The following is a 15,850-nucleotide window of genomic DNA, read 5'->3' on the forward strand; positions in this document are numbered from 1 at the left end:
AGACAAAGGAATTGACTTGAACCTTCTCAATGAAGTAGCTTAATAGCTATTTCTGGAAATAGCTGGTATTTAAAGATTACATACACTTCAAGCTTTATCAGACTAGAACAGAAATTTTTACATCTTTGACCAAAGAACTTCCTTTCTTACCTTGGAAATTTGTCTGCCAACAGCTGCAGTATGTTTTGAAGTATGCACGCCTAAAGTAATGCGGGAGGTAGACAACACAACCAGTCTGCCTAGCTTAATGATGGATAGTAAATTTGATGATCGATTAGGTGAAAAACATCACAGACAGAATGATCTCTAAAAACTTTAGAGATAAGCCATTGTTATGGCTTGCTAAGCTTTTACCACCACACCAGTCAGGATGAACTAGAATATGCCCTGTTAACAAGCAACTCCCATTCTTGTAGTTCAACACAACAAGGCAAACTGCTTGCTGTAGACTTTCAGGGGCCAGGCTGATACTGCAATCAGACCTCTGTAAAGCAGGGGACACGACGAGATGCATGTGGCATCTTAAAGTCCTGTGTTTCCTGTCCATTTGCAATGCACTACGCCATGCCAAACTTTGGAGGGTGCCGGGAAATGCAGTCCCAGGAGGGAAAGAAGGTGGAAGCGTGGCTGCCTGACACTAAGAAACATCCCGGTCACGAGTACATCACCAGGGGGGTGCAAACAGATTTACAACATCTCAGCTCTGAACCAGAATGGCTGCACTGAGCCATGATTACTGCTATGTACAGGAGTCAATTAAGAAGTGGCTGCTCAAAGAATTTGGAAAAATTTGGAAGAATGCTTTTTATCCTTTATAAAACGATAGAAGTTAAAAATACTAACCATTGTGTCCTCTACTTTATCTAGTCCAAAGATGCTACACATTTATTCCAGGAGATTGAGCCTGGCAAAGTGTGTCTCTTCTTTAAAACCCAGAATGGGTCTGCTTGCTTTCTTTTTACTCAACAATGAGAACTAAATTATCCCATATTTCCCCCTTTTGGTGTAGCTTCCAGGAAGCTAAGAGTTAAATTTATTGCTCTATTAATAAAACTGGTTCACTTCAAATTCTCACTCCTTTCAGCTCATTCCTCCATGAATCGATTTTAAATCTTTTTCTCTATTGTCTTATTGTTTTCATAGTCATTTAAAGGGATCACTTACACTGCAAGATACCACAACATCATGCCAGAAGGCGTCAAAGATTAAAAATCTCTATATAGTGAAAGCGACACACAATAATGCTTTGCAGTTCTCCAAGCCTTTAATATTTTTAGCTCACTTCTGTGTACTGAGAGCTCACAATAATGCTGGAAAACATTTTAAAAAGGGAGGTGTCTACAGCGGTGCAGTAGACACTCAGTTTTTTTTCAATGAATTTATGGGGAATGAGTATTTACTTGTGTCATATTCACAAGTGTGTGTATCTAAGCAACTCTCTCTCTGGTCTCTGTCTCCCCTCCTCCATTTTGGAAATTTTTGTCCTAGCAGGCTTTCCCGCAAGAATCATAATTTGGATAAGGAAATGCCAGACTGTATGAATTTTTTAGACTACTGAGACAGTTGAGATAAAGATATTGAGGCAAGTAACTAGTCTCAAGAAAAATGGCAGCTGTATCCCATTAAGAAGGATTACCTTACCTGGATGCAAGAGACCTTGGGATAACAATGGTGATTCTCGTCCATTCTTCAAAGTCCCCCGTGTGGTACACTGTGGGCTCGCTCAGTTCTCTGGAGTTCCCTTCGCAGCCTTTGCCCGCAGAAGCTGGGAAACAGCCTTCCTTCACCAGAAACCAGGACATCCCGGCATCATGGGAGTACTGGAGGAGCACGGGGGCTGCACTGCTGAACTGACTGGCACACCCTATATTTAGCTGTTAAAAGGGAGAAGAGGATGATACAGAGATGTGATTCCAAGACGTCATGTGAGAGATGAGGTGCTGCTGAGCCAGAGTCCTTGCTAGTGGGTCTGCATGCAATCTGCATCAAGAACCATGTGGTTCAATCCCAGCAAAGACCCTTCCACAAATCCTGGACTTCTCTGTGTAGGCAGCAAGAGGACTTTATCACAGAAAGCTGGATTCTGGGGTTTACAGAAGACAGAAGTACTGTCACTGTGGTTCTAGAATCCCAGACAGAAGGTAAGTCTGCAAAAAGTTGCTTCCTTCTCCCTGCAGGGAGTAGAAACTAGGGAAGCAGAAGATGGACAAGCAGAATCCTCTTTAGACTGTGATCCCTGGAAGACAGGAGCGGCCCTCTGCTTCCTGGGGAACACACAGCTTTTTCTGCCCAAGCTCAGTAAGAAATCAGTGTCAATTTAGATGAAAGCTGAATTTTTGTTACAGCATCATTCAGAGATAAAATGCTACTGTTCCATGCACTTGAGTAGAGGATTGTCAACACAGGATTGGCACAGTTAAAAAAAAAACTGTAAAAAAATGCAACCAAAATTCCAATGCTCCCCCCCACACAAAGCCTTTCTGCTCTTTTTAAGAAAGCATAGTAAAACCATGAATTGTAAGCAATTTGTTCTGCGAATGTTACACAAGATGAGCAAACATTTCTAATAAATTTTAACTTGATAGATGAACAGTGTCTTGCAACATGAGTAGTGTAAGACGCTGAACACCACATGACTACAGCCTAGCCAACGGCCCCTCCCTCCTCTCTGTGTCTGTCTGTGTCTGTGTGTCTGGCTGTGTGTCTCTCTGTCTCTCAGATTATGGGCAATAATATCCCAATAGCAAGAGGTTATGGAGGAGAGGAGAAGGAATCCTTCACTTCAGATGAGGTTAGGAGGATGAGTAAAATGTAAGAAATGGTACAAAATTTTGTAGAAAAGCATCATCCAAATAAGGGTGTGGCAGTGTGAGCAATGAATCCCTTTAAGGACAATGCAGTGTCACATTTCCAGGAACTCCTTGAAAGGAGGCAAAAGCAAGTGGCATTTGATAGGTTCCTTGTTAGAGTTGCACGAAAAGAAGACTCCACTGAGCCAACAGACAGCAGTAATTCCCTCAGTGACAGCGACAGTGACAGTCATGCTACACAGTCACCCTCCTCTCTTGTCTCCCTCATACCAGCCATGAAGGTTTTCAAAGGTAAGTGCAGGTTAACTTGCTTATTTTTCTTTATGTGTTATATTTTCTTTATTATTTGTATTATATTCCAGTATTGCAATCATTTCTATATGAATATTTTTGGGTTGTGGAACGAATCATCTGAGTTTGCGTATTTCTTATGGGGAAATTCATTTTGATGCACAAGTGCTTTGGATCACAAGCATGTTTTCTCGGGACAAATTATGCTCACACACCGAAGTTTTCCTGTATATATTTTGGTCAAAGGGTTGAAGCTTTCATGCTTCTCGTGCTTTCTCTTGCTTTTCATTCACAATATTATTTTATTATTACATGTAGTATTGCAGACAATCTTTTTTCTTCAGTTAATATGTTACTGCTAGATAAATCCCTAGGAGTAGAATTACTGTGTACAGATATAGAAACACTAAAAAATTTCTGATTATATGTGTTCAATTCATATCAGTTAAGTTCATATTCATTGGTTTTACCACAGCACCAGGTACTATTATAGATTAAGATTTTTTTTTTCCTAAACTAACAATGTACAAATGAATTTTAAAACAGTTTCAGTTTATATTTTTTGTTAATTTTAACTGTCAGGCTTTTCCCTATTTGCTTAATTAATGATGTCTTATGTGAATGATCTGTTCACATTTTATTTCGTTTCTCGGCTGAAGCTATAATAAAATGTTATGGTATGAAACTATAGACAAGAATACCAAATTTAGATGGAAAATTGAAGTAAGCGTTGGAGACCAGGCCATTTTTCCCTTTATTACTTGATTTCTTCACTTCTTGTTTTCTCCACGACCACACACTCCTATGTGGCCCATTTGGGTCACGGCAATGGCTGCCCCCACCCCCGGTATCTGTTCAGCTCTAGAATCTTATTCCCAGCAGTCACCAGAGTGATTCTTTAAAAGCGTGAGTCAGACAATATCATCTGTCTGTTAGTAATTGTGAATAAAACAGAATTCAAAGTCTGTCTCTCTTCCTTCTGTTTTTCTACATGGCCTACTGGATTCCTTTCTCTGCTGTGGTCACAATGGCATCCCTGTGGTTTCTAGAACAATTTCAAGAACATTCCCACCTTAAAGCCCTGATCCTTTTTTGTTCCCTGCACCTGGAATTATCTTTCCCAGGAAGCTGCATGACTCAGTCCTTCACTTTCTGTAGGTTGTAGCTTAAGTAACATTTGATCAGTGAGGCTAACCTGACAACACTGTAAAATGGTCACGACTCTCCACTGTCTGTTCCACGCTTACGTACTTTTTTATAGCCTACGATAGTGCCTGGAACATACTGACTTTATAAATATTTTCTGAATTAATGTGCTTGGTGACAATGCTTTCCCTTCCTGTCAGGCAGACACCCATACTGCTGTCAGAATGAGCCTTCTAAAATACAGGTCTGATTCTGGCACTCAGCAGATTAAAAATCTTTTGTGACTCCTCATTCTTGGGGTAATATCCAAGTGACTTAGTATAATATACAGTGCAAATCAAAATCAGCTTTATGTCTCATCTTGGTGAATCACATCCCTTACTTCTCAGGGTTTGCAAATTTGTCGGTCTCATTTGCACTTTCATGTATTTGGATATTTTGTGACTTCTATCTGGAAATCCTTCCCCTTCACTCTTCAGCTAGTTAAAACTTCAGAAGCTTTTAATTTTAATCCATCCATCCATCCATCCATCCATCCATCTATTCAGCTACCCACTGACAAATGTATTTTTAGTACCTGCCCCATGTCAGGTGCTACACAGGGCACTCCCACAGCATCCAGAGCTTCCTTGGACCCCAGCACTCCTGTGACTGCATGGTGACTGTTTGCTTTTTGCTCATCTTTTGCTTCTGAGCATCTTGAGGACAAAGACCCTATTTTCTTTCTACAAACCTAGAACCTAGTGTTTGCCACATGACAGAGTTATATATATGCACCAGCACCAGGCATTTTTGTATAAATGACACCAACAGTTCCTGTATACAGGTTTCAAATATACATTACTTATAATTCCTGAATAATTCATATTTTGTGTCTATTATTAATTAATAACCAAAAATCAGTAGCTTTCTGCTTATATAACACAAAAACTAAGATTTTTCTCAAGTACTATGCACTGTTTTCCTGTAAGTACTGAAATGTGTAACAATTTCTTGGATTGTTTTTAAGTTTCAGCATATCATCTTGTAGAATTTAATGCCTATATTACCATGATTTTATGACTAAGTAAATTGAAAAAGTGTCAGGTGAGAAACAGCATAGCATTCTGGAAATGTATTGGCTACTGATATTACTTTACTACCAATTTAAGTGCTATCAAAATAAATTTTTATTATATGTTGGCTTCAAAATCCAAACAAAGGTAACATTTTTACTAATCTTATTATTTATGACTAACATCCTTATTTTTAGACCTGTGGAAATTGTATTTGAAGAGCTTCCTATAAACATCTGATCTCTTTAATAATTCTATTTGTAAATTATTTAGCATCTGCATCCTGCCGTTATGTAAGGACCATGTAGTTGTGCTAGCTCATTAAAACTGCATTACTTTCAACCCCAGAATTCACCAATGGGATTTTACTATAAACACAATAAAATTTTGATTGAAGTTCTCAGACAAGATCTTGTCAAAGTAAATACTCACTATACATATTGATATCACAGTGTTGAAAGACAATGAGCTATTAGAAAAACAAAGTTAAGTACAGTAATTTACTGAATTAAAGGAATTGTTTGAAAATCTTATAATAAAAGTATAAAAGAATTAACATGTCCAAAAACCACTAGTAAGCAGAAAAACAGAACTTATCCAGCACCATTCAGAAGCACAGGATTCAATAAACCACAGTCAGAGTACAGTCCTTATACTCAATGCTATTTTTAATTAGGGAAGAGTTTCCCAACCACTTAAGGAAATATAATGATAGATAAAGTTTGAGTATCAAAAACTGATAGGCCCAGCCAGAGTGCAGACCAGGGAGAACCAGGAAGGCAGGTAAGCCTCTGCCTGTGACCAGGTCAGAGTGCGGACAGGGTCAGGGGAGAAGCAGGAAGGAAGCTAAGCCCCCACCTGTGAGCCAGCCTGAATCGGAGCAACTATCTAGAGGGCCACGACATGCAATACAGTAACTACTGCAGATTTCCTACTGTTACTTATCACTGTTCCATTTTGCTTTATTCCATTTAAAATAAAAAAATGCATAAATAAGAAAACAAGAAGAGCAATTCAGCAAAAAAAATAAAAGGTAAAATAAAAACGGATAAACTGGTAATCCCAGTGCTCTGGAGGCTGAGACAAGTGTGAGGCCAGCCTGGGCTATAAAGTTAGTTCAAGGCCAACCTGAACTCTATAGTGAGATCCTGTCTCAAAAAGACAAAAAACAAACAAACAAAAAAAACCAAAAAACAAAAAACCCAAAAGACACAAAAAATAGAAAACCAAACCAAAACAAAAAACAAGAAACAAACAAAGCTGATAAACTGTTTACCTTATGAGTAGAGTTGGAAAACACTGTCATTCGACGACCCTGGAATCTACTGTTGAGGACATTTTCTTACCCTGCTCTGGGAAGATGTTTGTGCATAAATACCTTGAACTGTAGCACGTATCCAGGCTTCAGGGTCAAATCTCGAGTGACTGCAAACCGGTCTCCATCCGATTTTCCAAACACCATGGCTGAGGGTGTGGCAGCGCAGAAGGTTTCATTTTTCACCATGCCTTCATTAGCCAACATCAACCACACACTCATCTGATTCATCGGGTAGTCAAAAGCTGGCTTCTCATAAAAGTTCTAATAGAAATGATACAAATAAAACAGGAAAGTGACTGCATAGCTTTGAAAACGTGAAAGGAATTTTCAGTTTACGACATGCTGGGCCATGCACCAGTTTCATTTCTAGTAAAATACAGAAGAACTTATAGATTAACTTTTTCTATACTGACACTAACACTTTTTCCTGATGATTTAATAACCAAAATAAGTTAGCCCATTGAGTTTCTAATCACTTTATAAAACACTAACAATTTTACTTGATGACTTAGATTTCACAGTCTGAGTAACATGTGAATTACTGGCTTACAGAAGTAATAAAAATTAAGCACAAGAAATTTAAATTTATGTTACATAATTCAGTGTCAAATGCTAACTACTTTAGGAAGTTAACAGTTTTTTGTTTGTTTATTTGTTTTTTAATCTCATCCACTTTTACAATCCTCAGCTCTTTGGAGCTCCATTTACCTGGGGCAGAGTTGGGTTGACAACTGGGATGACTTGTTTCTGCTTCTCTGACAGAATAATGATGTCGTCGACTGCCCACTGGTCATAGTCCTCCCCGGAGAACACGGGCTGCCACCAGCGGAATCTGGTGCACAAGGTCTTAGCCGCAGCCGGAAGCTCCAGATAGACGAATCTGCATAAAAGCAAATCACCACGGTCGGGAAAAGAAAAGCTGGGTTTTCCTGAGCAGTTAATGAAATAATAAGGGAAGCAACTGAGGATATTTAGTGTTGTTGGATCTTTTGACATTTCTGAAGTTCCTAAATTTGGACTGACAAGAAGTTTAATGTTATAAGAGAGCTGAGTTGGATCATGTTGATTTCATTTGAAATTGCATCTTCTGGAGAAGAGAGAAAAATATTGCAGCTACTTTGATTTACCAAGTTCTTTTGATTACTATAACTGTAACAGGAAAGTTAAAAATCAACAATCTGATGCCCTATTAAGACAGGATGTGCTCACCCAGCCCAGCACATAGTCAGACCACTAGACTCAGCCTTAACCGATCACGTCAGTTGCAACTTAGAGGTAGTCAGACCTGACTCAGTCTGACCGCATCCACCTGGACTGCCTGTACTGTCTGACATGCAAACAGATTCTATTTTCAAGGACTGTCCAACCAAGATTAACTACCGAAAGACATGTTTAGTTACAACCTCTCAGCCCCAGCTCCCTCCCTAGATTCTCCTGCCCTAGGATAGACAATTCCTTTTTAAGGTAAACCTGCTGGAACAAATCTGCTTTGCAACATATGACCTAACATAAACTGATTTGCTATTAGCTTTTGTACTCCCTGCTTGCAACCTTATAAAAACTAAATCCAAAATTGATTTGAGGCTGGTGATTTGGGACTTGGTCCCAACAGTCTGCTAGCGTAAGAAACAGTTGCCTTCCAACTCCTTGGTGCAAAGGATCTTCCATTTGGTTTGATATCAGATTTCTGCAACATAACAATGGCCATAACCTTTTAAAGACATATCAAGAAAAAACAATTCTTTGCAGGTTAACACAACAAAATAGCATTTAAGAAAATTTCCAAAGGAACTCGTACTCATTATAGGAAAATATAAATATGCATTAAAAATGAAACATGACTGTTCTGTTTGATAGTATCAAGTTTGAGGGTATAGGCAACTACTTTGAAGGCAATAAGATTCACTATGATGCCCATTCTGGTTTGACTATTATCTTCTTTTGAAGTTCTGTAATGTTTCCAATGTTTAGGTTTTATTGGTCTTGTTCTGTACTGTTTTGTTCAGTTTTATTATACCTGATGATATAGGCAATTCTTTTTAAGGAAGCAAGAGGCATTATGGTAACCATTGTTGATAACCTTGTATTCTGTTTTTACATCATGTGCTATGTCTATCCTTTGTTTTGACCAACTGCTTTGTTTTGTCATATTTGGTTTTATTCTTTTACAAAAAAAGTAATAAGAACTATGGTAGTAATAAAACTCAAAATGTATAAGTTTTGTTGTAAAAAAGAGAGGAAAAAAATGTGCTGTAAAGGATACAACTGCAAGTGTGTATGGATGTGTTAAGATAGATAACTATATTACTGAGTTTTTGTTGGATCATTGAACACAACTGTTTGCAGTCTCACTGTTTGAATGTCCACTTTGTATGCTTTAATCCTGTAACTTGAACAACTGTTTCTAAGATAACAATATGTAATCTATTAACTAGTGATTTTTTTAATCATTTTTTTGTAATTCTGTATTACTTGTACCCTTATACTGTTTTGTTTTTTTTTCCTTTAAATAAAAAAAAAGAAACATGAACCACCTTAATCTTTTGCATCCTACTATGTAATTTATTGTATAGGTGAGATATTATAACTTGGTGTCCTACACTTTATAACTTTACATTGCCTTATAAGCAAATTCTCATGTCAGTATTCTTAACATCATTTTAATGTCTACATAATTTTCATTACATACTCATGCAATTATTTATTTCAACTTTTCCTATAATAAATAATTCTGTAGGAAAATTCCTTATGCATAAAACTTTATACTTGTTTGTTTACTTACATAGGATTACCAAAAATGATATTACTAGGCAAAATAAAATGGTCATGTTTAAGACTCTTGATTTTCAAATTCTTTTCTGGAAGGATTATACTAGCTTTTGCATCATTTCTCATGGTTCCCTTGTGGAGAGAACACTAAGTATTATACTTAGAAAATTTTATCTTGACTGTTAAATCTAGTATCTCTTTAATGTAAGTTGAGTATTATTCATATTTTATTGAACATCTGTGCTTCCTTAACATTTACATGTCCTTTTTATCCACTCTTCTGTTGGGATCATTTTTTTGACAATTTGTATAAGCTCTTAGAGGAACAGAACACTAATCCTTTTATCTCGTTAGTTGCAAATACATTTCTCAGTTTGTTTTATTTTCATTTCCTTATTATTTTGACAGGTATATGTAATTTATATTTTCATGTAGTACATTTTTATGTAAAGAGCTCTTTCTTTTGGGAAATTTTCCATTGAATTTGTACTGTTTAGATTTTTTTCCAAATTCAGACAGTAACCAATCTGAAATAAACTTTAACAATTTTTAGGGACATAAAGTGACAAACTAAAAGTACTTCCCAAGTGGCTACTCATGTTTTTCTATCACCACTTGATTAAATAATCATTTGTTTCATTAATAGGCAATATTCATGTATACAGTAACTTCTTATGTCATAAACAGAGGTATCTTTCTGTCACAGTTTCCAGTTTTTTCCATGCAAGGACACTATATTATTTCCCATTTGCTTACTCTCTTTTATATCTCTGAAGGAAAATTTTAAATTTTAAAGTTTCCTTCATAGACATTCTCCATACTGTTTGTCAAAGTTACTTCTAATACTTACGCATCTGCCACCACGAATGGCAGTTTCTCCCACATTTTCCAACTCAGAGTTTCTTAGCCATTTTAGCATCACAGAAATCTAAAAGAATCTGGTGACTGTTTTTGGCCTTTCATAAATATTCCCATAAATAAAATACATTATATAATATTTGAGGTGCAACTCGGAGAAGCTGTTAAATGTTTGTTTATATAGTCTTCTAGTCGCTTCACTAAACAACTAATATTTTCCAGGTTGAGAATTACATTACTAGGAAAAATAATTTGCATTGTTTCAAATTGTTGTGCAAAGCAGCGCGGCACCCTTATGGAATCCCTCCACCGCACTGGTCTTACAGACCCCGCTAGGTTCCATCTCCCGCCCAGAATTCCCCAGCTCTCACTGGATGATGTTGCTTGTTTTACTCAGCTCCCTCTTCTGGCTTCTGCCTTACCCACCTGGTCTCTTTCCTTCCTTTAGAAGAAATGTGTTCTCCTATCTCCTTGTGTTATATTATGGAAACTTATGCCCCCTTTAAGTGACCTAATATTTTAAACAATGAACTTATCAACCTTCAGTTCATGAAACTTGTATTTTAGGCAGCATGTTTAAAGCATATTGAATTTATAAGAACTGTACCTGTATATTCTTCAATGATTTCTTTCAATATAACAAAATTCAGTTGTAATATACAAAATAGGAACAATATTAATATATTAAGGCTTAGTAATTATTGGTGGTCAACATATAAAGAATTCCATCTTTGTATTAAAGGGAAATACTGATTGTATAAAGAAACTATAAACGTGATAGTATTGTAATTTAATGTAATTTATATAAAAATAAAAACCAAATTTCAAAATGCTACATAATTTCAAATAACTAAATTTAAATACACACAAATATACTGATTGCCTACTAATATGTTAGCATTAAGCATGAATCATTTCTCCAAATACCTCAGTAGTTGCACAGAACATTTTAGTATGTGTATTCTTCATCTATCAAAATAAAGATGGGGATAAGCCAATGAAAAATTTTAGATATCTGATGTCTAGAGATTTATCTACTTTTTCAGATCAGATTTAGGCATAGCCATGTAAGAACTTTTAACAACAACCAAAAAGTCCGTCTTGCTGTTAAATCTAACAGCAGAACATGCTCTCTTTATACAAAAACAAAAACAAATCTGCAAATAGAAAACTGTGCTTGGACCAACTTTGCATCACAGAATTTCTTTGGGGAAGCAGGAGCCAATCAACCTTGTTTTTCTGCTAGTCAAAGTTGCTTTTCCTCCAAAATTTTAAAAAATTCAAACACAGATTGCAAATGATTTCTGTCCAATCACTTAAATGAAATGAAATCTTTATATGCTGGGCTATTTCATGTTAAATATTTATGAGTTTGTCTATTTTTGCAACTGTCAACATTTTAGGAGCAGCTCAACAACAACATAATCTTTCCCGTTCCCGGAAACCACGGCAGACGCCCCGGTGGGAGGTTACCTGGGTTTGTCGAAGTCTGAGAAGTACATCTCCACCAGCAGGTGCCACTGGATGCCCCCGTTGTTGCTGTACTGAAGGAGGACGCCCTCCTCCCTGCTGTCCGGCTTGTTGCACGCTGCACTGTCTCCTCCTATCTGGATGTAGAACTGCACGAAGTCCACCCAGGAAGTATCCAGATCCCAGCTCACCAACTGCCTCTTCCCAGCCTTTCCAAAGAAGGACAGCAAAAGCGGCATCAGTCCCCTGCAAGCTCTTGGGCATTCTGCTCTTCAGTTTCAAGTTCACATGAGCATCCTGACACCACACAGAGGCACGAGCAAGTGGTGTTAGGGTTAGGGGGGACAGCTGAGCCACTTCAATTTCTGCTCTGGATATGGTCACCGTTCCTTGGCTCAGTCTTTCCTTCACTGATTTTCATGATTTAGTTATGTGACCCCATGAGAATTTCTCACTTGAAAAAGTTTTTTTTTAAAAGCAAAATTAATCTTAGTGAAAACATTCTCAATCTTCGCTTTGTAAATCTCCTCGAGGCAGAGTAATGGAGAAGAAAGACCTTATACTTTGAAGTCAGCTCGAGGTGTTTCTGAATCTCAGCCCATTATCCGTATACTGTTGGCTGGTTGTGGGACCTTTCTAAGCTTTTATTTTCCTCAAAGATACAATATGTGTAGTAACACCTTCCTCTTCGGGCCTTGTGTTGGTTAGTGAAATAATATGTGATAGGTTAGGGTAGCACACTACACCACACCTGCCTGTAGAGCCCTCCTCTCCCGTGGGGATTAAAGTTAAACAGGGGACGAGGGAACTTCTGGACACAGTGAGAGTATTTCATCTCTCCTGTTCCTGGGTCACCTGTCCATCTCTTATTCTCTAGTTGAGAAGTTGTGAGGGGTCATTGTCATAAACCCTCCACAACCACCAGTCTCTTTATGTCTTGGGAGTGTTAACTCTTTTCAACCCTGTAACTCGCTTCCTTTACTTGGATACTTCCTGCTGTATGAGGGGTTAGATACACATCGTTAAGGTAGTCATCATTCTGGTTGTGTGTAAATGGTTCCACGCTAAAGGGATCGAAAGAACATTTGCTTAAGGGACTCTTCCACCTAAACATATTCATCCACGGCAAACCCATGGACTTTTCTGAGTTGATCTCAGAGAGCTCACAAGGAGTTCAATTAAAAGTTGGCAAGGAAAACTGACACAATGTATACAGCGTAGCAGACCCTCATATTTATAATGTGAACCCTACTCTAACCTGATAAGTTCATTAAGAAAGGGTTTCAGTTATTAGACGTCATAGGGAGAATATTTGGAGCTAATTAAAAGAGCACATTGCTATTAATAGACACAAAAGCCAATTAAGAGATTCCAAAGTAAACAAGCATGCTCACAAAAATGTGAACTCAAGTTTTTAATTCTAAAATGGAACACATTCTTCAAAAGTTTCAATATTAACTATGTATTTGAGGAAATTTTGTAAGTAATGTGAATATTCAACTTGTTCTAAGCGCTTTCATTTTTGATTGTTGATTTTAAATATCACAAGTCAGAGACGCTAGAGGGATCTTTGTATTTTCATGCCTCCAGCTCATTGTGGGAGAAAGGATTTTTAGATTACCAGGTTAATCTGAATCTAGCAAAGTCTATGAAAAATTTGGTATGTGCCAGAAAGATAAAGCTCTAACATGAGTAGAGTTCTGAAAATCCAGTGATCACGATTAGCTGTTTGGAATGATGGTTTCACTGTGAAAGGCACAGTACAGGCTTCTTTTTCTAAGGCAGAGGTTTGCAAAGTGTTTTGAGGGATTTTTGTGAATGGTGGAAATCACCACACAAATGCTTAGTTTGGCACAGAAAGTGTTTTCTTCCTAGAGAAGAGCACAAATCATTTTCTTTTGTCTGGTGACCGGAAATGCTGAACATTGTTTTAAAGGAGGGAAATGGCTCATGACAAAGTTTCTGTCAGAATTTAGAATTTGATGTCACAGATGCTTTGGTTTCCCTGTGACACTACAGTCAATGGATTTACGTGTGTAATGTGTGTGTGTATGTGTGTGTTGGAATAACAAGTTAAGTATCTCCTCATTACTGGAGTGTGAAAATTACCCATAACTTACCCTCAAGCTCTAGGTCAAAGTGGTTTACTACTTCAGTAATTTAGTAAAATTAAAGCAAATTTAATAGGAATGCTTTCAGGATTTAGAAATTTACAGCAGCAAAACCTCCAAGAAAATTAAGTTCTCTTTAATTGAAATGCCACTACAAAGAATTCCATTATATTTGAAAGTAGTCATTGCTTTAGAATTCTTTTTGCTTTCCAATTTTCTTAATTTCATTTACTCATTCATTCATTTCTTCTGCAATTAATTGCACCACGCAAAAGACCTTGTGTCATAAAAACAATCGTGAAGGGGATTCACAGACTTGTGGCAAAGGTAGTAATGCATGTACGCGGTGCCGACCAAGTCTCAGTTACTTCTTAGACCCCCTTTGGTAATATGATCACTTATTAACTCCTCAACCCATTTAGTATTGAGTATTTATTGATACATAAATGCCTAGTGCATGGCATGCATTTTAAGGCTGATCAGTTTATCTAGAATTCAGCTTTTTGCCAGGTACTGTAAGGATCACATAAAATTCAATCAGTATATCTACAAAAGGGAGAGGAAGTCTATGAGCAGAGATACGAGTATCCCTTGCTCTGGCTCCTGAAAGCTTCGCAGACACAGCTGAAAGGCTCCTGTGACAGCAGAGAAGACGGGGGATCAGAAAGGGGACGGGGGGCAGGGGGAAGCTGCTAGGATCGTGGGTGAGGAGGACCAGGAGAGCTCCTTGGTGGAGCAGAGGACTGATGTTTGCAAAAACGAATACAAGTTATGCAGGAATACAGAAATATTGGAGACCATCATGAACATTTGCGAAAGACAAGGGATAGATAGGATGGAAGCATGTTTGTGGATCAGTTAATTTAGAGCGGTGAGTGAAAGCCTTTGTGGTTACTGCCTGTTCACACAGGAATGCTTGCTGGTGATACCTCTCTCCCAAACTGTGCATTGTTCCGAGTCGCTGAGATGGCTAAAGTGAAACTTCTCTGTTTTTTCTTTTCCCTCTAAAGTTCCTTTAAGGCTCTGTGGCTGTGGGTCTGCTCTCACGGTGACAGCAGACACGGTCTGCCCTCCTGGAGAAAGTTCTGTGGGCATTCCCCGGTGCTGAGATCTCCGAGGCCAATTCTATTCAAACCTGCCTTGAGGTTTTATTGCATAGATCCAATTTCCTTCCTTCCCTGAAAGTAGCTTCCCCTACTTAGAACTAAACAGATCTGAATAAATTCACTTTGAAATAGTGATTTTAAATTAATGGTAGGATATATATATATGTTTTTTTTTTTTCAGTAATACCAGTTTGAAATTTACTTTCATAAAATAGAATTATGACACTGGCACTTACTGTGCTCCCTCTAGGAACCCAACATTATTCTTGGTTCTTTACCTGCATTAACTCAACGTCCCACTTTACAGACAAGAAAACAGACACACAGAGAGATGTTATGTCGTTGTCAGATGAACCAATCAATGAGTTTTGCAGTATGGATACAAAACCCAGGGAGTCTGACTCCAGAGACCGTCTTGAATTAAGTGAAAGGAATATTGACACAGAACCCAGACCCTTAACATATTTACAATCTGTGTGCATGCATGTAAACATACGTTTATTGGGGTGTTTGGTCCTTTATTAGTGAAAGCCGATACTTAAGGCTGCACAGCTACACAGCATACCCAGGTTTATGTAATGTATATTGATCATGTATTGACTCCATCTTTAACAGTAATCATCACGGGGCCTTCAATGTCAGTAGACAGGAAAAACCAGTAAATGGAATCCAATCTGATTTTCTATTATTGTTTGTCTTGTTTGCTTGCTGATTCCTTATTATGCACCTGCATCAAAACAAAACCTGTACCTATTTTTGTACTTGCATAAATTAACTTTTATTAGAATTCTGTCCAAACAGACTCCGCAATATATCGTCCCTATGGTATGCCGCCCACATTTGTCTACTTGTTACATGATGTAAGGTGGGACATTTCCGCTCTACCAGAATCAGTGGCTGTAGTCCTTTTTGCAAA

The 15,850-nt window shown here is 37.7% G+C and overlaps 1 protein-coding gene and 1 long non-coding RNA gene across 3 annotated transcripts in view; one reads left to right on the forward strand and one right to left on the reverse strand.

Moving 5' to 3' along the window:
* The window catches only part of Reln (reelin), a 442,954-nt gene that overhangs the window by 91,274 nt on the left and 335,830 nt on the right, over positions 1-15,850 (reverse strand). For both annotated transcript variants that reach the window (XM_063237786.1, XM_063237784.1), the window contains exons 25-28: positions 11,721-11,926; positions 7,329-7,500; positions 6,681-6,881; positions 1,642-1,874 (exon numbers count right to left, since the gene is read on the reverse strand). In XM_063237786.1, coding sequence (XP_063093856.1) covers positions 1,642-1,874; positions 6,681-6,881; positions 7,329-7,500; positions 11,721-11,926 — 812 coding nt within the window. The remainder of the gene's footprint in view (positions 1-1,641; positions 1,875-6,680; positions 6,882-7,328; positions 7,501-11,720; positions 11,927-15,850) is intronic.
* Positions 2,700-9,159, forward strand: LOC134473472 (uncharacterized). The gene is made up of 2 exons (XR_010043704.1): positions 2,700-3,101; positions 7,383-9,159. It is a non-coding gene; the product is annotated as an uncharacterized LOC134473472 (long non-coding RNA).

Source organism: Cavia porcellus, unplaced genomic scaffold (genome assembly GCF_034190915.1).
Source record: "Cavia porcellus strain 051 isolate PalLab524CR breed Dunkin Hartley unplaced genomic scaffold, mCavPor4.1 scaffold_2, whole genome shotgun sequence".
NCBI lineage: Eukaryota > Metazoa > Chordata > Mammalia > Rodentia > Caviidae > Cavia > Cavia porcellus.